This window comes from Sphaeramia orbicularis, chromosome 22 (genome assembly GCF_902148855.1).
Source record: "Sphaeramia orbicularis chromosome 22, fSphaOr1.1, whole genome shotgun sequence".
In the NCBI taxonomy this organism is placed as follows: Eukaryota; Metazoa; Chordata; class Actinopteri; order Kurtiformes; family Apogonidae; genus Sphaeramia; species Sphaeramia orbicularis.
The window spans coordinates 6,483,170-6,509,297 of NC_043978.1; the positions used below are offsets into that span (position 1 = coordinate 6,483,170).

Sequence of the window (26,128 nt, forward strand, 5' to 3'; positions counted from 1 at the left end):
TGTAGTTGAACCTCCAGAACCAAATTGAACAGAACCAAACTTCAGGTCTTCTGGTCCACTGGCTGTGGTCCCCTGGTTCTGGGTCGTGTGTGTGTTAATAAACAGGTCAGGCTTAATGCGTGTATTTAAAACCTTTATTAGAAACAGCTCTGTTTGACACGGTGTCAGCGCAGCCCGGTTCAGTTGTGGCCCGGTTCCGTCATATTTACAGACATAGAAAAGAAGCAGAACCCGTGGATAAACAGTACAAACAGTCTGCTTTCAAAAATACTTTAAATCATTCTTTACAGTGTGTAAAAGGTCAAATACATGGTGGTGGATTCTTTTATTCAGTTTATGTACAAACACAGACACCGTCGCCACGGAAACCACCAATGAAGAAGAAACGAGCAGAAAAACAACAGAAACATGGGAGGAGGGGTCAAAGGTCACCACTACAGTCAGCTGATCTGGATCCTTTCAACTAAAGCGCTGTCGTCCTGCTGCGACGTTCTAAAACACTTTTAGGATTTTATTAGTTTGTAATAAAATAAAAACTGATTTCTATAAAAAAAAGACCAAAAACAGTCACAGCAGGAAGTCTCCGCCTCTTATTAATTCCATGTTTAGTTTTAAATTTATACATTAAAAAAAAAAAATACCAAGAATTGTTGCATAAGGAGCGTTTGACCTTTGCGGTGACCTCTGACCCCTGGAGGTGGTTTCCATGGCGGCGAACACACAGCGCCCAACAGGAAGTCAGTCTATACATCTGAGGAGTGACAGTGTTCCCAGGTGAGTGGGCGGAGCTTGAAATGACCAGGTGTGGGGTGGGCGGGGCCTGGTAGGCGTGTCATCACCTGCACTCCACGGCCACGGTGTTCTGAGTGGGCGAGGCTGAAGATGGGCTCATGCCGGTGTCAGACGAGCCGGAGGACGACGTGGATGCCGCGTGGGACACTATGGGCGGAGACAACAACACCAACCGACCAATCAAACAGCAGAAACATACAAACACAGGTGGAGAAGGTGGAGCCCAGGCTCATTTCATTTCCTGGTTTGACCGTTGGATATGTGACGCATTTAAGGACCGTTGGATGTGACAGTATTTGTCAGTTTATTCAATGCACACGATCCTTCAACTGTAAACAATCTGTTCTTCATATTCAACTGTAAACACTGAACTGTTCTTTAGATTCAACTGTAAACATTGACGGGTCCTTTAGATTTAACTGTAAACATTGTACAGTTCTTTAGATTCAACTTTCAACACTGAAGTGTTCTTTACATTCAAGTGTAAATATTGAAGTGTTCTTTAAGTTCAACTGTAAACACTGAAGTGTTCTTTAGTTCAACTGTAAACATTGTACTGTTCTTTAGATTCAGCTGTTAACAATGAACTGTTCTTTAGAATCAACTGGAAACATTGAAGTGTTCTTTAGATTCAACTGTAAACATTGAAGTGTTCTTTAGATTTAACTGTAAACATGGATCTGTTCTTTAGATTCAACTGTAAACATTGAACTGTTCTTTAGATTCAACTGTAAACATTCCAGTGTTGTTCAAATTCAACTTAACATTGAACTGTTCAGATTCAACTGTAAACTATGGAGAGAAATTTGTTTCTTTATTCATCAATTAAAAAGAATAGACTTGCAACCAAAAAAGAGATTTGAGAGCAAAAGACAGAAAGTAGCAATCCAAAAAAAAGATCATTTTGTTTGTAAATCAGTCCTCATAGCTTGTGAGTTAAAAACTTTTGCTTGAGACTTCAAAAGTTTTGCTTGCGAATTTAACTGCACTTAATGGGCATGGCCTATGCCGATAGATGAGAGAAGAGTTTTTATTGGTGGGTTTGTCCTGGCTCCAGTGCCAGCTACAGCTTCCGCCTTAAACCCACTTCTCTGTTGTGTTATGTTGCTGGGAGGTCAGTTGATAGTCTGCTGCTCTTTGAAATTGAAATGTGTCCCGTAAGTAATGAATTACGCTACATATCGTCAGTTACAGCCTGTACATTCACAGCCTGAGCAGAGTATGGAATGAGTGAGTTACAGGGAGGAATTGAGAGACAGCGGGTGTAGGGTGGCTCGACAGGACACCTGTACCACAGCTCAGTGCCATGGCACAGAAAGAGAAATAAAGACAGTGACATAGGAGCCCATAGGATACACACAAACACAACTGAGAGGCAATCAGGTTATCAATTCTTCTTAACAACTATCATTTTCCAGCACGACGTTTTCTGGTTTTCCCTATGTCGCGTCCCGACCGGCTCCAAGCTCACCATGGACCGGGTCCCAGCTCAACTCGGACCGGGTCCCAGCTCACCTCTGGGCTCGGAGACAGCGTACAGTGCTGTGGCTTCATGCAAAGGGTGCCAGGTGCCACAGCACAGTGCCAAGGCATGGACCTGCGTGTCAAGTCCCAAGTCCTAAACCTTGAATTTCCAGTCATTTGAGTCTATTTAACAGTAATCATGTATTACATTTAGATCACAGGTAGGCTTGTGCTAGCTTATCGTCACATCGCCATTGGCGATGCATTTTCCTGGTTGGCGAAGTTGTTTTCAACCCGTGTAGCCACAATGGTGAAGGTATTTTTTAGCAAAATCAACCAACTTACATCTCTGATCGAAAATGTCCGAGCAATAACCAAGGAAAATAACAAATGCAGTCTCCACTACTGAAGAGCGCTGCTGTGAGCGATGGAACTCACTCAACGTTTCCGATTTTTTACGAATTCACACGGCACACGTCACTTGTGGGAAGTTACCGCTCGTTCATTTCATCATGTACAACATCTATTGAAAGCAAAGGAGCTGGTGAAGCAGAGAGGGGTACGGAGCGGTGCGGACTGCCACCTGCGGAAGTGAAAACCAAACTTCTGGCTCATTTCTCTTTTCTCTGCCTGCTGAAGCTTCGCTTTCAAACCTTACCAGCAAAAACGCTGCAATATTAGTATCACATTAGTGTTACCTCTGTCGTCTTCATGTTTGTTGTTACTGACTTTCTTCTTCTCAAAAAAACTTTACTCTTCTTCATGGTATTTGTCCAGTATGGTTAATTAAAAGCGGCGCCCCCTGGTGGATTAATTGAGAAACACTCATTCCAACACATTAAATGTCAGTAGCAGCACTTTGTTCCAGTCAGACTAATGGCAGGAGTACTTTCTGATCTAAATAAAATAATTTCAAGAGTCCATATCTGTCCATATTTAATTACCAAAAAACTTTATGATAAATCATGTCTCACTGGTAAATTTATTTTATATTGGATCTCATATTGAATCTCATGAACGTCAGTGGTCAGAATAATTGTATTTATAAGTCTATCATTTATTGTTATACATTAGATCAGAAATAAAAACAGTTTAGATGAAAATGTTGACTTAAGTTAATTTTTATGATTTTTTTTTTTTTTTGTATGAAACTGAAGCCAGATTGAACATATTTTTAAGCTCAAAATGCACCAGAATGCAGGAAAAAGACTTAATTTTTTTCCAAAATTTCCCAGGGAGCTATGCTCGTCACCGCGGTCCGCTACGCACCCTGCTGCAGGGACCCAAGACTGGCTGTGGCTTTTTGTGGCTACACTCATTTCTACTAATGTAGCCACAGTGGCTGTATCTTTCATTTTCCTAGCGCAAGCACAGGACAGGCCATATACACTTTTTAAAATCAGCACTTGGACCAGGTCCGAGGTGTGCTCGCTTGGACCCGATCCATGGTGAGCTCAGATATGGTCGGGACGCGACATAGGGAAAACCAGAAAACGTCATGTTGGAAAATGATAATCGTTAAGAAGAACTGCTAACCTGATCGCTTCTCTCAGTTGTGTTTGTGTGTATCCTATGGGCTCCCAGGGTTCTCACTAGGATTTTTTCACAGCATAGGGGCACCATGGTGCAAGTTTTGTAGGGGGGTCCGGGGGCATCCTCCCCCAGAAAATTTTGAAATTTATAACTCTCTGAAACACTATTTCCTGCATTTTGAGGGGCAAATTTTGAGGAATGAAGCCAAGTTTTTGTCTTTGTTATTGTTCTCATTTCCTGTCTGCAGCGCGTTGCACCAAGACAAAGGAATATATTTTTTCAAATTCAAATCTCGTTATCATTACGCTGGACGATCACACACACACACAAAAAAAACATCGCTACAAGGGTTGAAAGACAGCGTCACGGGTCAAATCTCAGCGTCAGGGCCCCCCAGGGACAGCGTCGGGGGCCCCAGTGTTCAATGACGCTATTGAGAACCCTGGGCTCCTATGTCACTGTCATTATTTTTCTTTCTGCACCATGGCACCTGGCACCAAGCTGTGGTACTGAGCTGTGGTACAGGTGTCCTGTTGAGCCACCCTACACCCGCTGTCTCTCAACTCCTCCCTGTAACTCACTCATTCCATACTCTGCTCAGGCTGTGAATGTACAGGCTGTAACCGATGATATTTAGTGTAATTCATTACTTATGGGACACATTTCCATTTTAAAGAGCAGCAGACTATCAGCTGACCTCCCAGCAACATAACACAACAGAGAAGTGGGTTTAAGGCGGAAGCTGTAGCCGGCGCTGGAGCCAGGACAAACCCACCAATAAAAACTCTTCTCTCATCCATCGGCATAGGCCATGCCCATTAAGTGCAGTTAAATTCGCAAGCAAAACTTTTGAAGCTGCAAACAAAGAAAAGTGATTTCCAAGCAAAACTTTTGAAGTCTTAAGCAAAAGTTCTTAACTCACAAGCAAAGAGGACTGATTTACAAACAAAATGATCTTTTTTTTTTGATTGCCACGTTCTGTCTTTTGCTCTCAAATCTCTTTTTTGGTTGCAAATCTATTCTTTTTAATTGCAAATCCATTCTTTTTGATTGATGAATAAAGAAACAAATTTCTCTCCATATAAACACTGAACATTTCAGATTCAACTGTAAACATTGAACTGGTTCAGACCCTGCCCTTGTACCTTCTCTCTCCTTCTTCTTTAGTCTCTTGCGCCGTCGGTCGATGGACGCCACCTCAGACTTCAGACTCAAGTAATATTTCCTGATCTGCTGAAGTTTATCCTGAAGGAACGAGATCCGCTCAGCACTCGACATATTGTCCAACTCATCTGACAAACAAACAACAAACAAACAATCAACAGTCAACAAACTCATCAACAGTAAACAAAGAGTTGACAGGGCTCAAGATTACAGTAAATGTTGGTAAACAAGGCTTTTGTTAGTAAACGAGGCCTTTGTTAGTAAATGAGGTGTCTGTTGGTAAACGGGGCCTTTGTTAGTAAACGAGGCCTTTGTTGGTAAATGAGGTCTTTGTTGGTAAATGAGGCCTGTGTTGGTAAACGAGGCCTTTGTTAGAAAACAAGGTCTTTGTTAGTAAATGAGGTGTCTGTTGGTAAACGGGGCCTTTGTTAGTAAACGAGGCCTTTGTTGGTAAACGAGGCCTTTGTTAGAAAACAAGGTCTTTGTTAGTAAATGAGGTGTCTGTTGGTAAACAGGGCCTTTGTTAGTAAACTAGGCCTTTGTTGGTAAACGAGGTCTTTGTTGGTAAACGAGGCCTTTGTTAGAAAACGAGGTCTTTGTTAGTAAATGAGGTGTCTGTTGGTAAACGGGGCCTTTGTTGGTAAACGAGGCTTTTGTTGGTAAACGAGGCCTTTGTTGGTAAACGAGGCCTTTGTTGGTAAACAAGGCCTTTGTTAGAAAACGAGGTCTTTGTTAGTAAATGAGGTGTCTGTTGGTAAACGGGGCCTTTGTTAGTCAACGAGGCCTTTGTTGGTAAACGAGGCCTTTGTTAGTAAACGAGGCCTTTGTTGGTAAACAGGACCTTTGTTGGTAAACAGGGCCTTTGTTAGTCAACGAGGCCTTTGTTGGTAAACGGGGCCTTTGTTAGTAAACGAGGCCTTTGTTGGTAAACAGGGCCTTTGTTAGTAAACTAGGCCTTTGTTGGTAAACAAGGTCTTTGTTGGTAAACGAGGCCTTTGTTAGAAAACAAGGTCTTTGTTAGTAAATGAGGTGTCTGTTGGTAAACGGGGCCTTTGTTAGTAAACGAGGCCTTTGTTGGTAAACGAGGCCTTTGTTGGTAAACGAGGCCTTTGTTGGTAAACGAGGCCTTTGTTGGTAAACGAGGCCTTTGTTAGAAAACGAGGCCTTTGTTAGAAAACGAGGCCTTTGTTAGAAAACGAGGTCTTTGTTAGAAAACGAGGTCTTTGTTAGTAAATGAGGTGTCTGTTGGTAAACGGGGCCTTTGTTGGTAAACGAGGCCTTTGTTGGTAAACGAGGCCTTTGTTGGTAAACGAGGTGTCTGTTGGTTAACAAGGCCTTTGTTGGTAAACGAGGCCTTTGTTGGTAAACGAGGCCTTTGTTGGTAAACGAGGTCTTTGTTAGTAAATGAGGTGTCTGTTGGTAAACGGGGCCTTTGTTAGTAAATGAGGTGTCTGTTGGTAAACGGGGCCTTTGTTAGTAAATGAGGCCTTTGTTGGTAAACAAGGTCTTTGTTGGTAAACGAGGCCTTTGCTCGTAAACGAGGTCTTTGTTGGTAAACGAGGCCTCTGTTGGTAAACGAGGCCTCTGTTGGTAAACGAGGCCTCTGTTGGTAAACGAGGCCTTTGTTAGTAAATGAGGTGTCTGTTGGTAAATGGGGCCTTTGTTAGTAAACGAGGCCTTTGTTAGAAAACGAGGCCTTTGTTGGTAAACGAGGGATTTTTTTGTTTACCTAGCTGGAAGGTCCACTTGTATGTCCTCTGGGGGGAGGGGCAGCTTTGTTTATCCTTGTTTGTGGGCGGAGATGTCAGACCTGAACACCGAGACTTCTGGGACTTCAAAGATGTAAGCCGGGACTGATCCTCACTATCACTACTGTGACCTGAGACAACAAACAAATAACATCAGAAAAACAGATGAAAACTGAAATATGTTATTGTTGTGTGTTGTTATTGTTGTGTTATAGTTAATGTGTGTTATTGTTATTGTTGTGTGTTGTTGTGTTATAGTTATTGTTGTTTGTAGTTATTGTGTGTTATTGTTATGCATTGTTGTGTTATTGTTGTTTGTTGTTATTGTTGTGTGTTACTGATATTGTTGTTCTTGTTGTGTGTTATTGTTGTTGTGTGTTGTTATTGTTGTGTGTTGTTGTTGTTATTGTGGTGTGTTATTGTTGTGTGTGTGTGTTGTTATAGTTATGTGTTATTGTTGTGTGTGTGATTACTGTAGTGTTATTTGTTATTGTTGTGTTATTGTTGTGTTGCCATGACGCCCACCCCCTCCGTTCTTCTCCGCCTTAGCCGGCGTGCTGGGCCTCTTCTGGCTGCGTTTTGGTTTCTTGGCAGACGGACTCTGGTTGCACTCCATCAGCCGCTTCTGACCTGAGGTCAGAGGTCAAAGGTCAAAGGTCATCCATGTTTGGAAGAACAGACCCTGGTGACCTGTCAATCTAAAACACCTACCTCTGTCATGACTCAGGTGAGAGGCGGAGGTGGAGGAGGAGGCGGGGCTAGAGTCTCCTTCCTGCTCACCTCCTGTTGCTCCTCTTTGCTCCTCCTCCTGGGTGGAGCCTCTGGGGGGGTGGAGCTCCTCAGGACAGGTGGGGGCGGAATTTTGGAGGAATGGCCTCACTGGAGGCTGAGGGGGGAGTAGCATGTGGGGTGGAGGGGGCGGAGCCTGCTGCTGCTCCCGCATCATCAGGAGAAGGGCCTCAGACTGTGAGGGGGCGGGAACAGGGGCAGGCTTTTCGCGGTCATCAAGGTCGTCCAGATCGACCTCGTGGCAGACCAGCGCCTCGGGCCCAATGGGCGGGACTAGATCGTCTGAGGGGGCAGGACCATGAGGAGCAGGGGGAGGAGCCTCTGAACTTACCAAATGCTCCTCCTCCATCTTCACTGCAATGTCACTCCTCTCTGACTCCTCCCTCCTGGGCTGTGTAGGTATGGCTTTAGGGGACAGAGTCGGAGTGGTTTTGGGGGATGGAGTGGGCGTGGCCTTGGGGGACTGAGGATCATCAGGGCGCAGCTTCTTCTCATCTCGTAACTCCACCTCTGTCGCCTTCCGTTTAAGCGGCATGCTGCCATCTGACTCAGCCCCTTCCTCATCTTCAGAGGCAGAGTCAGTGTCAGAGGCAGGATTAGGGGTCGGTGGGAGGAGGCGGGGTGTGGGCAGGCAGTGCAGTACCACCATGGGCTCATCTTGGCGCTTCAAGACGCCACGGGGCGGGGTGTTCGCCGGGCTGGAGGCGGAGCACAGGGAGGATGGCATTCTGGGAGGAGTCTCTGAGCCTGCCTCCCTCAAGTTGGACCGCCGACCTTTAATTCTGGAGGAAGACAGGGGGGTGGAGGGGGCAGAGTCCTCAGATACAGTGGAAGGAGGAGGGGATGATGGTGGGGGTGGAGCTGGAGGCGGAGTCTGGTTGACCTCCTGAACAGGAACCACCGCCTCCCCTGAAGGAGAAACAGAACATTTAACGTCTGAACATCGCAAACACCACCCATGTCCTGAGGCCACACCTACCTGCAGGCTCCTCCCCCTGCTCTGCCTCCGTATTTTCTGATTGGCTCAGAACTCGGTCAGCTTTCTCCTGAGGCATGCTGGGACACGACGGTGCAGTGGCAGCAGGAGGTTGTCCTGTTGTTACCATGGAGATGGCGTTGACAGGTGGAGGCGTGTCTTTGGGTTTCTCCTCCTCCTTCAGCTCCTCCTCCTGTTCCTCCTCCCCTTCCTTTTCCTCAGGGGGCGGGGCCTCTGCCCTCCCTCTCCAGGGGGCCTGCTTCCTGTCAGGTGGGTCTTCAGACTCGCTGTCCTCTGATGAGTTCCCAGAGTCCTCTGCAGGACAGAGCAGACAGATCACATGATGTCCAATGAGTGACCATTTAAAAACGGGTTCATTTAACATCAGTAAAATAAGGGTTGAAAACATGTTCAATATGATTCGACTGATCAGAATCAATCATCAATTACTGTTCATGTCTGTTCCTCTGACGGTCAGATTATTGATCAGACACTGAACACATGGATTATTTATGACTATAGATTCATAGTAGTATTATAGATCTGTCTAATGTAGTGTTACCTGAGCATGTGTGTCTGTGTGTGTGTATGTGTGTGTCTATGTGTGTGTGTCTGTGTGTATCTATGTGTATGTTTGTGTGTGTGTAGGTGTGTGTCGATGTGTATGTATGTGTGTGTGTCTGTGTCTAAGTGTCTGTGTGTGTGTGTGTGTGTGTGTGTGTGTGTGGGGGGGGGGGGGGGGGGGGGTGTTCAGATTGTTCTGGTCCACTGAACCAGAGTTGATCACATGTTTCATCAGTTCTTGATCCAAACACCTGCTTTATTTTTATACAAACTGTTTGAGTTCATGCTCATGTTTGATGATGCAGACACAACAGTGGTGTGTTCAGGGAACCTGGTAAACTCCAGTGTCCTTTGGTTCTCACCATTAGAGGCTCTGTCCGAGTCATACATCCCAGACGTTCTCCTGGTTCTCCTACGAGGAGTGTCTAAGGAGACAAACACAGATTAGAACCACCTCAAACACATGACCTTTGACCCCAGGTCAGAGTGACGACACGTGACCTTTGACCCCAGGTCACAGTGAGGACACATGTTCAATAATAATAATAATAATAATAATAATAATAATAATAATAATAATAATAATGTATTAGATTTGTGTAGTGCCTTTCAATGCACTTAAAGGGCTTTACATTATTTATCCATTATTCCTCCAGTGCCTCATTCTCTCTGGTTTTAAACTACATCTGTACTGAGGACTTGCAGCTGATGTCACTGGTCATGTGATTGTTGTTTACACCGCCATATTGGTAGGCACGCTATCTGGATCCAGAAAGTCAGAACTGTTGCCTTGTATCGTGTTTTTCTTTGGACTCGTGTTTGCGTGTTTTGTTATTTGCGAGTATGTCTGCTTGTGATAAAGGCACCATAGATGAGTTTCAATGTTTACTAACAACAGTGATGCACGCACAACTCAGAGGTAAAAGCACGAGTACCAGCTCCAGCCAGCTCACATCAGCCGTACACCTCCAGGCTCTCCCCCGGAACTCATGAACGAGCCAATATGTTAGCTCTAAAACGGTCCAATAACTGTCTCTGTCCAAAAGCCGATCCCGTCTTCTCTTTCACGGCCGTATAATTTGACTTGACCGCATGGGGATGGCTGTCCCATAGTAGAAAAGCAGACTTGCACAGATGGGTGGAGAGTATTCTCACCAGCTCCCCGTTGAACTCACCGGTGTCACCCACCATAGCGCCGACTGCCACTTCCAGCTGAGGAAACGCTGGTTGCCATCGCCGGCAAAGGGAGCAGGTAGATCCACAATCACTCTCTCTCTATAGGGTGATAGTCCGGGGGAGCCTTCCTGGTAGGTTTAAAGGGGTCTTCATCACCGTACCACATGATGACAATTCTGTTTTTTCCACGCCACTAAGCGCAACAGACACGCAGGCTAACTATACTGAGAAGCTACGCTAACCGCGGTAATAACTATAAACAGCGGTCGGCAGAACAGAACCACCGCTGCCACCAATGGAACAGAGCAGTCATTATGCCTAACTTATAATTGGTGAAAGCTAAGTAATAAACAGCACACAGGAGTTTAGCAGGTCCACCCTTTGACACGCTACGAACTCGGCGTGACTTCCTCCTCCAAGACTTAATGTATCCATACATCACATGAAACTCATCTATTGCAACCAATCACAATACATGTGGTTACCATGATCACACTGCTTAAAGCTTATTGTAGATCTACACAGGAGAAAGATAAATATCATAAACAATGGTCAATTGTACGATCCAAGGAAAGCTTGCCTACCAATATGGTGTCGTAAAACAGAAAACCACATGATCATGTGATGTATGTGCAAAACCTCAACCCACTGCTGCTTTGGGGCGGGCTGATGGAGGCGGGGCAGGCTGAAACTAAACTGTGGATTGGACACTGATTAGAAGAATGTGGAGTTCATAGTGTAGAACCACAGACCAAAGTACAGCCTGGTCTGCTTCAGTTACACCTGGTCTGACATCTAATATGATTACGTTAGTATCAGGTCAAAGAGCTGTGCAGGTTTCTGAGCATGCTCAGTGTGTCTTACTGTCTCCGTTGGCCATGTTGGACATCATCTCAGACCGGCCCATCTTCCCGTTGCTCCGCCCCTCGGTGCTGGGCGTCTTGGAGACATTGCGTGCGTTGGAGCCGGTGGGCGGGGTCCTAATCTGAGGACGTCCCCTCCTGGCTCCTGGAGGCTTGAGTGGTGCCAAGGCTGAACCCAGACCCGCCTTGTCCTCGTCCTTTTCCAGATCATCTTTGTCTTTGCTCAACTGTGGAGGACACATGTTTTAGACCGGACCAATCAGCAGCTGCTGTCAACTCAACCTGTACCATGTGACCGCAAACATGGATGTACAGAGAACCGCTCATTTAAATGACATTTGGACTGGAATTCAGCTATGACATCATCAAATTATTCCAGTTCATGTGAGGCGCCGTGCATTAGATCCTAAATCTGAGACCAGGTCCAGGTCCTGGTCCAGGTCTCACCTTCGCCTTCTTCCTGGTCCTCTTCTTGGACCCTTTGTCCACAGGCCAGATGATCCGGTCGGCCTTCACCCACTCGTCATACCTGCGGAGACACGCCCGAGTGTTCAGACTCCACCCCCACAGTGTTGTGATTGGCTGCGGCGGTCAGCTGACTGAGGTACCTGACATTCCAGCCGTAGTAGTGCACCAGGTAGAACTGTTCTCCGTTGTCCACGTCAGTCTTCTTGATGTGGGCCTCATAGATCTTCTGAGTCTTTCCTCGCCCATATTTGACCCTGACCTTTGTCCCGGTCACCGAGTCCCCGTCCTCCTCCTCCTCCCCGTCCTCCTCGCTCCTGAAACCCATGTCCACAACTCACATAAACCACCAGACCAAAGGACAGGTCTACCTGTCCACAGTCTACCTGACCACGGTCTACCTGTCCACAGTCTCACCTGTCCCCTCTCCTCCTGTCGCCCTCGTCCTCCTCCTCGTCTTCATCGTCATCCTCATCTTCCTCAGACCCTCGTTCGGAGTCGTCCATTCGCCGGTTACTGCGTCTCCTGATGTCCCTTGGCTCCTCGATGTCTCCGCCCCTGTCTCCTCTCTTGTCTGCTCTGGACAGAGACTCTCTGTCCATCTTCAGCGGACCGACTCCGCCCCTCCTCCTCCCCTGAAGACACACACAGGTTCCATCAACACAACTGGGGTTCTAGGACACGTTCCACACAAACGGCAGCATCTGCTTCAGGCACTGGTGTCAGGTTTGTCGTACTCTGTGTGCAGTTTGTCATCCCCTGTGCAGTTTATCGTATTCTGTGTGCGGTTTGTTGTACTCTATGTGCACTTTGTCAGACTCTGCGCAGTGTGTCGGACTCTGTGCGCAGTTTGTCTTACTCTGTGTGCAGTTTGTCGTACTCTGTGTGCAGTTTGTCGTACTCTGTGTCGTCATTGGTTTCTATTTTGTGTTTGTTTCTTACTCTTGGTGACGACTGCCGTTCCTTCACCTCCTCCTTCTCACTCTCACTCTCTGACTCCGCCTCCTCCCTCTTGACATCAGAAGGCTCCACCTTCACTATGGGTGTGGCCGCTTCCTTGTCATCTATCCCCAGTGTCGTATGATTGGCTGGTGGCCGGGGATTGTTGTGATGAATGGTTCTGAAGGTGATGGAGGCAGAGCGGCAGTACTCCTCGAAGCCATACAGGTACCTGAACGCAACACGGTTCAGTTAGCATGTTCCACAGTGTCTTGTTACAGGTGTGATACGGGTGTGGTACGGGTGTGATAAAGGTGTGTTACAGGTGTGTTACGGGTGTGATACAGGCGTAATACAGGCATAATACAGGTGTGACACAGGCGTGATACAGGTGGGACAGTCCTTACTTCCTGTAGGCCGTCTTGACGTTGTAGGATGCAGCAGAGTTCAGGACGGGGATACCCAGGTCCATGTAGATCTGCTTCCACACAGTCCCAGACTCAATCTGACAAACAGACACATAGCGGATCAGAACCACATCCACAAACATGAGTCCTCAGATGGATGGCCAGACAGACGGACTGATGGGCAGACAGGCAGTTCACCTTGTGGCAGCCTCCCTGGTGATAAACCAGCCTGAAGAGCTTGAAGAGGTTCAGGTCTTTGTAACCCAGGACAGGAGGTTTGTTGATAGGGGTCCCTGATGGACAGACAGTGTTACCATGGTAACCATACTCTTCATCACAGACAGCTGTGGGTGTAGATGTGTCTATCCTCACCTCTGTCCTCCATGAACTTATAGAGCTGCTGCAGGAAAAGGTCCCGCTCCGCTGGATCCAACTCCTCCTCCGGCTGCTCGAGGAGACAGACAGACAGACACGTGAGTGGACAGAGACAGGTGGACAGACAGACAGGTGAGTGGACAGACAGACATCGACTCATCTCATTAGTGCAACATGTTTTTCAGGTGACCTATGATCTCACTCCACCTGTAACCCAAGGCTCCACCTCCAGCTGATGTCACAGTGGGCGGTGTCTATAGTGTCAGTGTCCCAGCTGGTGTGGACTTACATTCAGATCATAAACCTGAGCACACTCACTTTATATACGATGACATTCACATCAGGAACACCTGATCTACTTCAAACCAGGGGTCATGTGACCTTTGACCCACCTCCTCCTTGATGTGTTTCTTCTTCTTCCTGGTGTCATCCTCCTCCTCCTCCTCCTCCTCTTCCTCATCCTCCTCCTCCTCACTGTCCTTGTCATCTTCGTCGTCCTCCTCGTCGCTGGAGGACGAGTCTAGGATCTGACTCATGTCCATCTTCCACAGATCAGGAACGTCCCTGGTCCGGAGGAAAACCTGAGCTCCTTCAAACCCTGAAGGACACACCAGCACCTACAGTCAGAGTGGGGCCCCAGGGCATCATGGGAAACAGGGGGCCCAGGGGTCAGGGCGCCAGGGCATCATGGGAAACAGGGTGCCTCACCTTTTCTGTTGGAGAACTCAGACTTGGAGATGCTGACATAGTTGACGGCATGGACGTGTCTCCGGGCCACAGTGTAACTGCAGATGGGCACAAATACAGGTCAGGTTCTGATCACACATCAATATCATCAATACCAACAGGAGATCACACTCACAACTTTCCATCTCCAAAGGACCGGACCAGACACTGGTCCTTCTTCACGGCCAGCTCATCGTTACAGCTCGGAGACACCACCTGGACAGACGATAGAGGACCCACATGAGACCACAACACATATAGACCTGGAACTGGTCCAGCTGAGCAGGACCCATATGAGACCCACCACACATGTAGACCTGGAACGGGTCCAGCTGAGCAGGACCCATTAGACCCACAACACATGTAGACCTGGAACTGGTCCAGCTGAGCAGGACCCATGAGACCCACAACACATGTAGACCTGGAATTGGTCCAGTTGAGCAGGACCCACATTAGACCCACAACACAAGTCGACCTGGAACTGGTCCAGCAAAACATGTGTGTGTGTTTATATATACATGTCAGTGGGCGGGTCCAGGTGTGTATTCATATGTACATGTCAGTGGGCGGGTCCAGGTGTGTGTGTTCATACGTACATGTCAGTGGGCGGGTCCAGGCGTGTGTGTTCATATGTTCGTGTCAGTGGGTGGGTCCAGGTATGTGTGTTCATATGTACATGTCAATGGGCGGGTCCAGGTGTGTGTGTTCATATGTCCGTGTCAGTGGGCGGGTCCAGCTGGGTTCTTACCAGGGCCATGTAGCTGCTGCTACTGGACTGCTCTTGGTTCTCGATGCTGCAGACTTTTCCCAGCAGCTCGTCGTTCAGCCGTCGTCTGTCCTCCTCCTCATCCTCACTGGATGAGGACTCGTTCTCTTCATCGGCCCTAAAAATCAGAACCTCCAATTCACAGTTTGAACACGACCTTTGACCCTGAACTGGGATCAAACTGTGGGTGTGTGATGAGTTTGTCCTGGATGGTCAGGGTTGGGTTAGATGGACTTAGAACCCATATGTGTTCTCTTGTTCCAGTCTGTTCTATGTGTTCTTCTCTTTCAGTCTGTTCTGTGTGATCTTCTGTTTCAGTCTGGTCTGTGTTCTTCTGTTTCAGTCTATTCTGTGTTCTCCTGTTTCAGTCTGTTCTGTGTGTTCTTCTGTTTCAGTCTGTTCAGTGTTCTTCTGTTTCAGTCTGTGTTCTTCTGTTCTAGTCTGTTCTATGTGTTCTTCTGTTTCAGTTTTTTCTGTGTTCTTCTGTTTCAGTCTGTTCTGTGTGTTCTTCTGTTCTAGTCTGTTCTATGTGTTCTTCTGTTTCAGTCTGTTCTATGTGTTCTTCTGTTTCAGTCTGTTCTGTGTTCTTCTGTTTCAGTTGCTTCCATGTCTTCTTCTGTTTCAGTCGGTTCTATGTATTCTTCTGTTTCAGTCTGGTCTGTGTTCTTCTGTTTCAGTCGATTCTATGTGTTCTTCTGTTTCAGTCTGTTCTGTGTTCTTCTGTTTCAATTGGATCTGTGTGTTCTTCTGGTTCAGTCGGTTCTATGTGTTCTTCTGTTTCAGTCGGTTCTGTGTGTTCTTTTATTTCAGTCTGTTCTGTGTGTTCTTCTGTTTCAGTCTGTTCTGTGTGTTCCTCTGTTCTAGCCAATTCTATGTGTTCTTCTGTTTCTTGTCAGTTCTATGTCTTCTTCTGTTTCAGTCGGTTCTATGTGTTCTTCTGTTTCAGTTGGTTCTATGTGTTCTTCTGTTTCAGTCGGTTCTGTGTGTTCTTCTGTTTCAGTCTGTTCTGTGTTCTTCTGTTTCAGACTGTTCTATGTGTTCTTCTGTTTCAGTCTTTTCTGTGTTCTTCTGTTTCAGTCTGTTCTATGTGTTCTTCTGTTTCAGTCTGTTCTGTGTTGTTTTGTGTCTTGTCAGTTCTATGTCTTCTTCTGTTTCAGTCGGTTCTTTTTCAGTCGGTTCTATGTGTTCTTCTGTTTCAGTCTGGTCTGAGTTCTTCTGTTTCAGTCGGTTCTATGTGTTCATCTGTTTCAGTCTGTTCTGTGTGTTCTTCTGTTTCAGTCTGTTCTGTGTTCTTCTGTTTCAGTCGGTTTTATGTCTTCTTCTGTTTCAGTCGGTTCTATGTGTTCTTCCCGTTTCAGTCTGTTCAGTGTGATCTTCTGTTTCAGTCTGTTGTGTGTGATCTTCTGTTTCAGTCTGTTCTATGTGTTCTTCTGTTCCAGTCTGTTCTGTGTTCTTCTGTTTGTCTGTTCTGTGTATTCTTCTGTTTGTCTGTTCTGTGTGTTCTTCTGTTTGTCTGTTCTGTGTATTCTTCTGTTTGTCTATTTTGTGTATTCTTCTGTTCTAGTCTGTTCTGTGTGTTCTTCTGTTTCAGTCTGTTCTGTGTGTTCTTCTGTTTCAGTCTATTCTGTGTTCTCCTGTTTCAGTCTGGTCTGTGTGATCTTCTGTTTTAGTCTGTTCTGTGTGATCTTCTGTTTCAGTCTGTTCTGTGTGTTCTTCTGTTTCAGTTGGTTCTATGTGTTCTTCTGTTTGTCTGTTCTATGTGTTCTTCTGTTCCAGTCTGTTCTGTGTTCTTCTGTTTCAGTCTGTTCTATGTGTTCTTCTGTTCTAGTCTGTTCTATGTGTTCTTCTGTTTCAGTCGGTTCTGTGTGTTCTACTTCAGTCTGTTCTGTGTGTTCTTCTACTTCAGTCTGTTCTGTGTGTTCTTCTCTGTCAGTCGGTTCTGTGTGTTCTTCTGTTTCAGTCTGTTCTATGTGTTCTTCTGTTCCAGTCTGTTCTGTGTTCTTCGGTTTGTCTGTTCTGTGTTCTTCTGTTTGTCTGTTCTGTGTATTCTTCTGTTTCAGTCGGTTCTATGTGTTCTTCTGTTCCAGTCTGTTCTGTGTGTTCTTCTGTTTCAGTCTGTTCTGTGTGTTCTTCTGTTTCAGTCTATTCTGTGTGTTTTTCTGTTTCAGTCTATTCTGTGTTCTCCTGTCTCAGTCTGGTCTGTGTGATCTTCTGTTTTAGTCTGTTCTGTGTGATCTTCTGTTTCAGTCTGTTCTGTGTGTTCTTCTGTTTCAGTTGGTTCTATGTGTTCTTCTGTTTGTCTGTTCTATGTGTTCTTCTGTTCCAGTCTGTTCTGTGTTCTTCTGTTCCAGTCTGTTCTGTGTTCTTCTGTTTCAGTCTGTTCTATGTGTTCTTCTGATTCAGTCTGTTCTGTGTTCTTCTGTTCTAGTCTGTTCTATGTGTTCTTCTACTTCAGTCTGTTCTGTGTGTTCTTCTGTTTCAGTGTGTTCTGTGTGTTCCTCTGTTCTAGCCAGCTCTATGTGTTCTTCTGTTTCAGTCTGTTCTGTGTTCTTCTGTTTCTTGTCAGTTCTATGTCTTCTTCTGTTTCAGTCAGTTCTATGTGTTCTTCTGTTTCAGTCTGTTCTGTGTGTTCTTCTGGTTCAGTCAGTTCTATGTGTTCTTCTGTTTCAGTAGGTTCTATGTGTTCTTCTGATTCAGTCTGTTCTGTGTTCTTCTGTTTCAGTCAGTTCTATGTGTTCTTCTGTTTCAGTCTGTTCTGTGTTCTTCTGTTGTAGTCTGTTCTGTGTGTTCTTCTGTTTCAGTCAGTTCTATGTGTTCTTCTGTTTCAGTCTGTTCTATGTGTTCTTCTGTTTCAGTCTGTTCTATGTGTTCTTCTGATTCAGTCTGTTCTGTGTTCTTCTGTTCTAGTCTGTTCTATGTGTTCTTCTGTTTCAGTCGGTTCTGTGTGTTCTTCTACTTCAGTCTGTTCTGTGTGTTCTTCTGTTTCAGTGTGTTCTGTGTGTTCCTCTGTTCTAGCCAGTTCTATGTGTTCTTCTGTTTCAGTCTGTTCTGTTTTCTCCTGTTTCTTGTCAGTTCTATGTCTTCTTCTGTTTCAGTCGGTTCTATGTGTTCTTCTGTTTCAGTCTGTTCTGTGTGTTCTTCTGGTTCAGTCAGTTCTATGTGTTCTTCTGTTTCAGTCTGTTCTGTGTTCTTCTGTTTCAGTCGGTTCTATGTGTTCTTTTGTTTCAGTCTGTTCTGTGTGTTCTTCTGTTGTAGTCCGTTCTGTGTGTTCTTCTGTTTCAGTCGGTTCTATGTGTTCTTCTGTTTCAGTTGGTTCTATGTGTTCTTCTGTTTCAGTCGGTTCTGTGTGTTCTTCTGTTTCAGTCTGTTCTGTGTTCTTCTGTTTCAGACTGTTCTATGTGTTCTTCTGTTTCAGACTGTTCTGTGTTCTTCTGTTTCAGTCTGTTCTATGTGTTCTTCTGTTTCAGTCTGTTCTGTGTTGTTTTGTGTCTTGTCAGTTGTATGTCTTCTTCTGTTTCAGTCGGTTCTTTTTCAGTCGGTTCCATGTGTTCTTCTGTTTCAGTCTGGTCTGAGTTCTTCTGTTTCAGTCGGTTCTATGTGTTCATCTGTTTCAGTCTGTTCTGTGTGTTCTTCTGTTTCAGTCTGTTCTGTGTTCTTCTGTTTCAGTCGGTTTTATGTCTTCTTCTGTTTCAGTCGGTTCTATGTGTTCTTCCGTTTCAGTCTGTTCAGTGTGATCTTCTGTTTCAGTCTGTTCAGTGTGTTCTTCTTTGTCAGTCGGTTCTGTGTGTTCTTCTGTTTCAGTCTGTTCTATGTGTTCTTCTGATTCAGTCTGTTCTGTGTTCTTCTGTTCTAGTCTGTTCTCTGTGTTCTTCTGTTTCAGTCTGTTCCATGTGTTCTTCTGTTTCAGTCCTTTCTGTGTTCTTCAGTTTCAGTCGGTTCCGTGTGTTCTTCTGTTTCAGTCGGTTCTGTGTGTTCTTCTGTTTCAGTCTTTTCTGTGTGTTCTTCTGTTCTAGTCGGTTCTCTGTGTTCTTCTGTTTCAGTCTGTTCTGTGTGTTCTTCTGTTTCAGTCTGTTCTATGTGTTCTTCTGTTTCAGTCGGTTCAGTTTCAGTCGGTTCTGTGTTCTTCTGTTTCAGTCTGTTCTATGTTCTTTTGTTTCTTGTCAGTTCTATGTCTTCTTCTGTTTCAGTTGGTTTCGTTTCAGTCGGTTGTATGTGTTCTTCTGTTTCAGTCTGGTCTGTTTTCTTCTGTTTCAGTCGGTTCTATGTGTTCTTCTGTTTCAGTCTGGTCTGTTTTCTTCTGTTTCAGTCGGTTCTATGTGTTCTTCTGTTTCAGTCGGTTTTATGTCTTCTGTTTCAGTCTGTTTTATGTCTTCTTCTATTTCAGTCTGTTCTGTGTTCTTCTGTTTCAGTCGGTTTTATGTCTTCTTCTGTCTCAGTCGGTTCTGTTTCAGTCGGTTCTATGTGTTCTTCTGTTTCAGTCGGTTCTATGTGTTCTTCTGTTTCAGGTTCTGGTGGACTCACACGGCCTGAGATGACCTCCGTCCTCCTCGGTTGGACTTCTTTCCGATCACCGGGGTTCCAAAATGTTCTGGGTTTGTGAGCGGCAGCTGGTCCAGAGTCTGGGATGGAGACACGGTTACCATGGAGACCAGATCAGAAACGGGCTGAAACACTCAGAACACCTGCCTGGACTGGACCAGGATGTCAACGTGGTTTCTCTAAACCTGATCCAGAACCTGAATCAGGTGTAATCTTTTATCTTGGACCTCTGGATTGCACTGGTTCAGGGTGTTCTGCTGGACTAGAGTCTGGTCCAAATGTGAGGGCATCTATCAATCAAACACCAAAGGACAAAGGCCACGCCCACTCACCTCACTCTCTGCAAAGTGTCTCTCTCCTTTCAGACACAGGGACGTTCGACGCAGAGTTTTCTCATCACCATCATCGAACACTGAAACACAACAAGACAAATACCTTTACCTGGACAGACAGACAGACTGACACACACACACACACACCTTTACCTGGACATGGACACACTGACCCATTTCCATCGACAGTTTGGTTTCTTTACTCTGTACCTGGGTCTGAAGGTCATGTTTACCGGTACCCGTGTCTGAAGGTCATGTTTATGGGTACCCGAGTTTGAAGGTCATGTTTCCCAGTAATTGTTCTACATTTAATTCTCTGTTCTTCTTGTATTAATTCTAGAGGCAGTTGTGTTGTGTTCTGAATAATGTAATAGTCTACCCTGTCACACAGAGGTCAGAGAGAACAAATCAGACTCACCCACGGTGTAGAGGCTGGCATCGGTCAGTTTACTGATGACTGCTTCACTGGACACACCTTCACCTGTACGGACCTCCACTGTGGAGCCCACCTGGACCACAGACAGGTAAACAGACAGACAGGTAAACAGACAGACAGACAGGTAAACAGACAGGCAGACCGACAGGTAAACAGACAGATGGGTAAACAGACACCTACAGAGTAAACCAGCTGTTGTAAATGTTGTCTTACCCTCAGATGACCTTTGACCTGGTCGTCCTGAACCACCTGAGATGTACTCTCACCTTTCAGAGTCACCTGGAGAAACAGGACACACAGGAAAACACACACTGTCACACACACATACAGTGACACACACACACACACTGTCATTCAGAACAAAGACATGTCAACACTGACCAGTGGATCTATGTCCAGTGTCACCAACATGTGTCTACGTCCTTTATGGGGTGCGGATTGGACTACAGTGTGGGTAGTGGGTGGGGTTGGGGGTCTAATGTAGGCGGGTACAGGTGGGTGTGGTTTTGGAAAAGTGGACCCGTGCAGGACTCTGCATGTGGGTCCACCATGTTTTCACAGTCCAAACATTCAAAGTGCACATGTGCATGTGAAATAAGCAGGTTTCAAAGAGAGGTAATTAAACAGAGTTAACGATAATTAGAATCTGAACAGTCTGATCAACCATTGCAGTTTTATTGCAGTTAATCAGTAGAGAGGTAATGGTCAAAAAAAAGGAAAAAAAAAAAAAAAAAGAAAGGTAATGGTCACACCCCCGTGGAGGGTGGGGTGGGGGGGTCATGTCACATCCAGCGGAGCCTGACCTTGACCTTGACCATGCGTTTGACCGTCTTGATCTTGGCCTCGCAGAAGGCTCCTCTGTATTTGGCGCTGACGTCCGTCCCCACCGTCAGATAGGCAGGCTCATCAGCTGCCTGAAAAACACACATGCGCGCGCACACACACACACACACACACACAAGGTAAGGACAGCCCAGCGTCCCAGCATGCACTGCAGCAGGACGCTCATACAACCACCTCTGGACCCTGATTCGTGCTGTTACTGGACACCAGGTCAAAGGTCACAAACTGATCATTCTATGAATGAGCAGTTCAGAAACTGACAGACCGACCCGGTCCGCTCCGACAGAACCAGGTCTGACTGTGCTCAGTCCTGTCTGCAGTCCAGATGGATTTAACCCGGGTATAAAGGCTAGTCTGACCGGACAGCGTAGAGGACATCAACCTGGACCTGGACCTAGGACAGTCCCATCAACCTGGACCTGAACATGGACCTGGGACAGTCCCATCAACCTGGACCTGAACATGGACCTAGGACAGTCCCATCAACCTGGACCTGAGACAAACGAGGTTCTGCTGGTATTATTCTGGATTAGACTATAGATCTGGTTCCGTCTTTTAAGGTCTCTTCTGTCGGATTGTGGCCAAACCTGGTACTGCACCCCCATCCAAATACTGTAGAACGTGTTCTAGTCCTTTGGTCCATCTCCATGGCTCTACAGGCTCTAGTCCTTTAGTCCATCTCCATGGTTCTACAGGTTCTAGTCCTTTGGTCCGTCTTCATGGTTCCATAGGTTCTAGTCCTTTGGTCCGTCTCCATGGTTCTACAGGTTCTAGTCCTTTGGTCTGTCTCCATGATTCTACAGGTTCTAGTCCTATAATTCATCTCCATGGTTCTACAGGTTCTAGTCCTTTGGTCCGTCTCCATGGTTCCTCAGGTTCTAGTCCTTTGGTCCGTCTCCATGATTCTACAGGTTCTAGTCCTATAATCCATCTCCATGGTTCTACAGGTTCTAGTCCTTTGATCCGTCTCCATGGTTCCTCAGGTTCTAGTCCTTTGGTCCGTCTCCATGATTCTACAGGTTCTGGTCCTTTGGTCCGTCTCCATGGTTCTAAACCTTCTCCTTCAGATCCAGGTTCTATTTCTGTCTCATATTTGAACTAATCCGTTTAGTCCTTTTCGCTTCAGGAACACACTGATCATACATTTGTGATCAGAATTGTTCAGATGCAGCTTAGTGGAACTGCCCACCTGGATGAACAAACACTAAGGACTCTGTGATTGGCTGATAGGTGATGGGCAGGGCATCAGACCAAAACACACAGTGACATCAAACATTAGTGTGGTCTGACACTGAACTGGAAATGAGAATATAGAGGACGAGTACTGTGAGTGAGAGCAGAGTTAGGAAGGACAGGAAACATGTGGGGGACAGACAGGGACATTCAGGGACATTTAAGACAGTCAGGGTTAATGGAACAGAGTTCACACAAACAGCTGCTTTAAATCCTAATAAAACCTGTGTCCTCCAGTTACACCTTCGTCCATGTCCATCCAAACCCTTCATCTTCTCACAGACTTATGGGTAAATGGCCCAAACAGCCAATCACAGCCTGGCCCATTATGACATCAACCCCCGACTGTGTGTGACAGTACCGGTTCCTTATTTGGGTTCTAGATTATTTCAACAGTCACTGTAGAACCAGCACCACAGTAAAACTAGTGTTAGACTGGATCAGAACCATGACACGGCTCAGTCATTGTCTAATCCATGTGACGCTACATTTCAGAGGCGTCAGGAGGGAGGAACCGGGTCTGGGTCGGGTTCCGGCTCTCTTTTATGTAGACTGGTATTGAGGCTGGTTCTGGTTCTCGTGGCCTGGTTCTGAGGCTGGTTCTGGTTCACGTGGCCTGGTTCTGAGGCTGGTTCTGGTTCAGGTGGCCTGGTTCTGAGGCTGGTTCTGGTTCAGGTGGCCTGGTTCTGAGGCTGGTTCTGGTTCACACGGCCTGGTACTGATGCTGGTTCTGGTTCACATGGCCTGGTTCTGACTTTTAGTTCAGACCCAGAACATACCCCTGTGGTTCGAGATCCAACTCAAGGGAGTCGTCTGTAAAAACACTAGCAGTGCCATGAGGTCCGGTGTTGGCTGGTGTCTGTAGAACACCAGGTTCCTCAACATACCGTCAGTGGTACCGACAGGAGATCCATTGGATGAGGAACGTCCAGAACCGGGACGGTGACACTTTCACTGCAGGAAACAATCAGGTCTGGTTCTACAGCCTTAAACTGGACCGAAGAACAGCACACACAACAAACCAGGGTTCTACTGGGTCCAGCTAGGTTCTGAAGGGGTTCTACTGGGTCCAGCTGGGTTCTGAATGGGTTCAGCTGGGTTTGGAAGGCGTTCTACTGGCTTCAGCTAGGTTCTGAAGGGGTTCTACTGGCTTCAATTGGGCTCTGAAGGGATTCTACTGGCTTCAGCTGGGTTCTGAAGGGATTCTACTGGCTTCAATTGGGTTCTGAAGGGGTTCTGCTGGGTTCTGAAGGGGAACTGCAGGTCAGACACTCACCTTCATCTCTGCGGTTATTCGAGGGAGTCCAGCGCGAAAAGATTGTGGATCACTGTAAGAGGACAGAGGAGACAAGTTAGACTGACCAGTGGACACAGTGGGCACTGGGGTTTAGGATATTTATGTCTCGTTGCATCTTTGAGTCTGTTTTTCTCTTTTATGTTTTCGTGTCCTTTTTCTGTTTGGTTCTTTGTCTGGAGTCTGTTTGTTTTGTCTTTCTCGTCCTTTTCATCCTGTTCTGTCTTTGACGTTGGCTTTGTCCTGCACTGATGCTCTGTGTCTTCCTATCGTCTACATAATGTTGGTGGGTTTTAATGTCAGTTTGGTCTGGTTGTTTGTTTGTCTGTTTGCCTGTTTGTTGTCTTTCCTCGTGGATCATTTCTGTTGTTGTTGCAGACGACTGTGTCCAATGGTCAAACTACACTCTGTCCGTTTGGACCCGGCCTGTGTCCAGTCCACACACATCCGGGTCAGATGGGGGGGTTGGGGATGTGGGGGTCTAGTTGTCAGAGTCACAGTGTGCTGTGACCGGGTTGTGTGTGGATTGAACGGAGGACACGGTGTCAAACTGTCCGGTCCAATAATGCTAAGCTAACCCGTTAGCCTCGGTGTTGGCGGAGGCATTCTTCTGTCGGTGCCCCCCCCCCCCAGCCCGGACCAGCTCACGTATGAGGCGAAAAGAAGCCCCGCAGCTCGGGTTAGCAGTCACCCGCGGGCTGACGGAATCGAGGCCGTGGTCCGTCCGTCGGTACCACCGGGGCTGCTGCGGCGGAGGAGCGGGGAGGCGGAGCGCTCCTCCGAGTCCCGTCGCCATCACAGCTCGCCGTGTCAGCTCGGTTCGGTCGGCTAACTTTACCTCCACCTCCAGACCCGACATGTGCCGGGTCCGGGAGCCCCGGAGAGACCCGCCAGAACCGACAAGGCCCTGGAAGAGCGTGTGTTTACCGCCTGGGACGGACCGGAGCGGGACGATTCTCCCTCCGGTGTGTGTGTGTGTGTGTGTGTGTGTGTGTGTGTCCGAGCTAAACGGAGCTAAGTGGCTAACTACCGTCAGCTAGCCCCGCACGGAGCCCGTTTAAAGCCACCGTCCTCCACCTACGGACTCAACTGGACTCCCCTGTGACCCGGTACCGACCCGGAACCGGGCGACAGACGGACGGACCGGAGCCAAACGAATTTATTTATTTAATTTGCGCCACAAAAGGCTGGTGTGGCCGGAGCGGCTCCACATCCGAGCTGAAAACAAGCAGCTGCCATTCAAACCCACGGAACCGGAGCCTGGCCCGCCACCCCGCGCGCATCTGGCCCGCCTCACGGGTCCCCGGTACCGCTCAGCCCGGTGCCGGTGGGACTGGAGCTCAGATTGGGTCGGATTTGTTGGGTTTTTACTCACATTCTCCGACTGAAGCCGCTGCTGTTTCTTCCCTCTTCTCTCAGGTCGCAGATTCACGAACAACAAGCTGTTGAGCTCGAGCTGTGTTTCCAGACACCTGATTGGCTGCGGTGACAGCGGTGGGCGCAGGACTGAAATCTCATTGGTCGAGCCGTTTCTACATTTTAATAGGACATACCTCTGTCAGCACAGGGATTGGTCGATGCGAACGCGGCGCCACGAGGGAAATGACGCCATCTGATGCACGTTCGTCCAATCATAGACGAGATCAAAAATAAAACCAGGAAATGAGAATAAATAATAAAAATCCAACAAAATCAGAAATTAAGACACAAATATATTTATAAAACCGAACAATGAAAATAATTTCAAAAGTCATGTAAAAATAAAAACACAGTTAAAAGACAGTTTCAATGTAATTACATGTCAGTAAATTAATAAACTAATATGATCATCATCATACATACAAATACAATCAGACGTCTTTATTTACAGTACTGTACAGGAAGCTCTTTTACAGGTAGTTCTTTAACAGGTGTCTTTGCAGTATCTATACTAACCTTAATGTGTCTTTTACAGTATATATACTAACCTTAATGTCAAACTGGTACTAACCCACTGTTGTGTTCTGGTCTGTTTGTTTTTTTGCGTTCTTGTACTGTGTGGAAAGCTGCTGAATACAGGAATTTCCCTCGGGATCAATAAAGTATCTATCTATCTATCTATCTATCTATCTATCTATCTATCTATCTATCTATCTATCTATCTATCTATCTATCTATCTATCTATCTCAGAAAATCCGTCCAGTTGTATTTCTATAGTGTTCCATCATTACTGCAGTTATCTGATGAGCCTTTACATTTATAGTCTGCTCTAAACCTGAATAATGCTGCATTCAAGGACGGTTTTGAGCCCGTAAGTCATGACTTCAAACCACGACTCACGACTTTGTAGCGTTCCAGGTAAGTCACACCGAACTGTTTGAGCACAAGGAATTATGGGAGTTAGATGTCAACACAGCAGTATGGTGGAGCATACGTCCTGTTAATTTACAGTCATTTCTATCCCACAGGTGTTTGTTCTTTACTTATTTGAAGGAAACAGAAGGAAAAACAGAGCAGCTGTTCTACCTTTGATGTTCTTTGTATATTTGGATACGTACTAGGTTTGAATTTATTCTGGTCCTAACACTGGAGCAGCTGCTGATTGTGCAGGATATTTGCAGATAAATAATGTCAAAGCAATACCTCGTTTTTTTTAAACAATCTGCAGAAACACCACATTGGGGGGGGGGGCATTGTTGTTTGATGGGCTACGTGACGTCAGAA

At 46.4% G+C, this 26,128-nt stretch overlaps 1 protein-coding gene across 2 annotated transcripts; it reads right to left on the minus strand.

Moving 5' to 3' along the window:
* Positions 1–120: 120 nt before the first annotated feature.
* Positions 121–24,901, minus strand: arid4a (AT-rich interactive domain 4A). 2 transcript variants are annotated; one of them, XM_030126750.1, is made up of 26 exons: positions 24,800–24,901; positions 23,407–23,458; positions 20,858–20,968; positions 20,268–20,333; positions 20,037–20,127; positions 19,619–19,698; positions 19,269–19,366; positions 14,730–14,865; positions 14,118–14,197; positions 13,964–14,040; positions 13,648–13,853; positions 13,253–13,325; positions 13,079–13,173; positions 12,881–12,978; positions 12,477–12,705; positions 11,952–12,169; positions 11,678–11,851; positions 11,523–11,598; positions 11,071–11,296; positions 9,393–9,455; positions 8,470–8,781; positions 7,413–8,399; positions 7,227–7,331; positions 6,683–6,832; positions 4,935–5,081; positions 121–939 (listed from the first exon to the last, which is right to left on the minus strand). In XM_030126750.1, the coding sequence occupies exons 2-26, from the start codon at positions 23,410–23,412 to the stop codon at positions 836–838; spliced, it is 4,008 nt and encodes a 1,335-aa protein (XP_029982610.1). In that variant the 5' UTR covers positions 23,413–23,458; positions 24,800–24,901; the 3' UTR covers positions 121–835. The 2 variants fall into 2 exon arrangements, with proteins under 2 accessions (XP_029982610.1, XP_029982608.1); XM_030126748.1 differs by having other exon boundaries at positions 11,517–11,598; positions 24,800–24,900.
* Positions 24,902–26,128: the final 1,227 nt, after the last annotated feature.

What these genes read in the sequence shown, in the direction of transcription:
- arid4a (XM_030126748.1), bottom strand. An exon ending in CGGAGGTCATCTCAGGCCGT is followed by an intron (nt 14,866 to 19,268) that starts GTGAGTCCACCA and finishes TCTGATTTTTAG; the next exon opens with GGCCGATGAAGAGAACGAGT. An exon ending in ACCAGGGAGGCTGCCACAAG is followed by an intron (nt 12,979 to 13,078) that starts GTGAACTGCCTG and finishes TCTGTTTGTCAG; the next exon opens with ATTGAGTCTGGGACTGTGTG.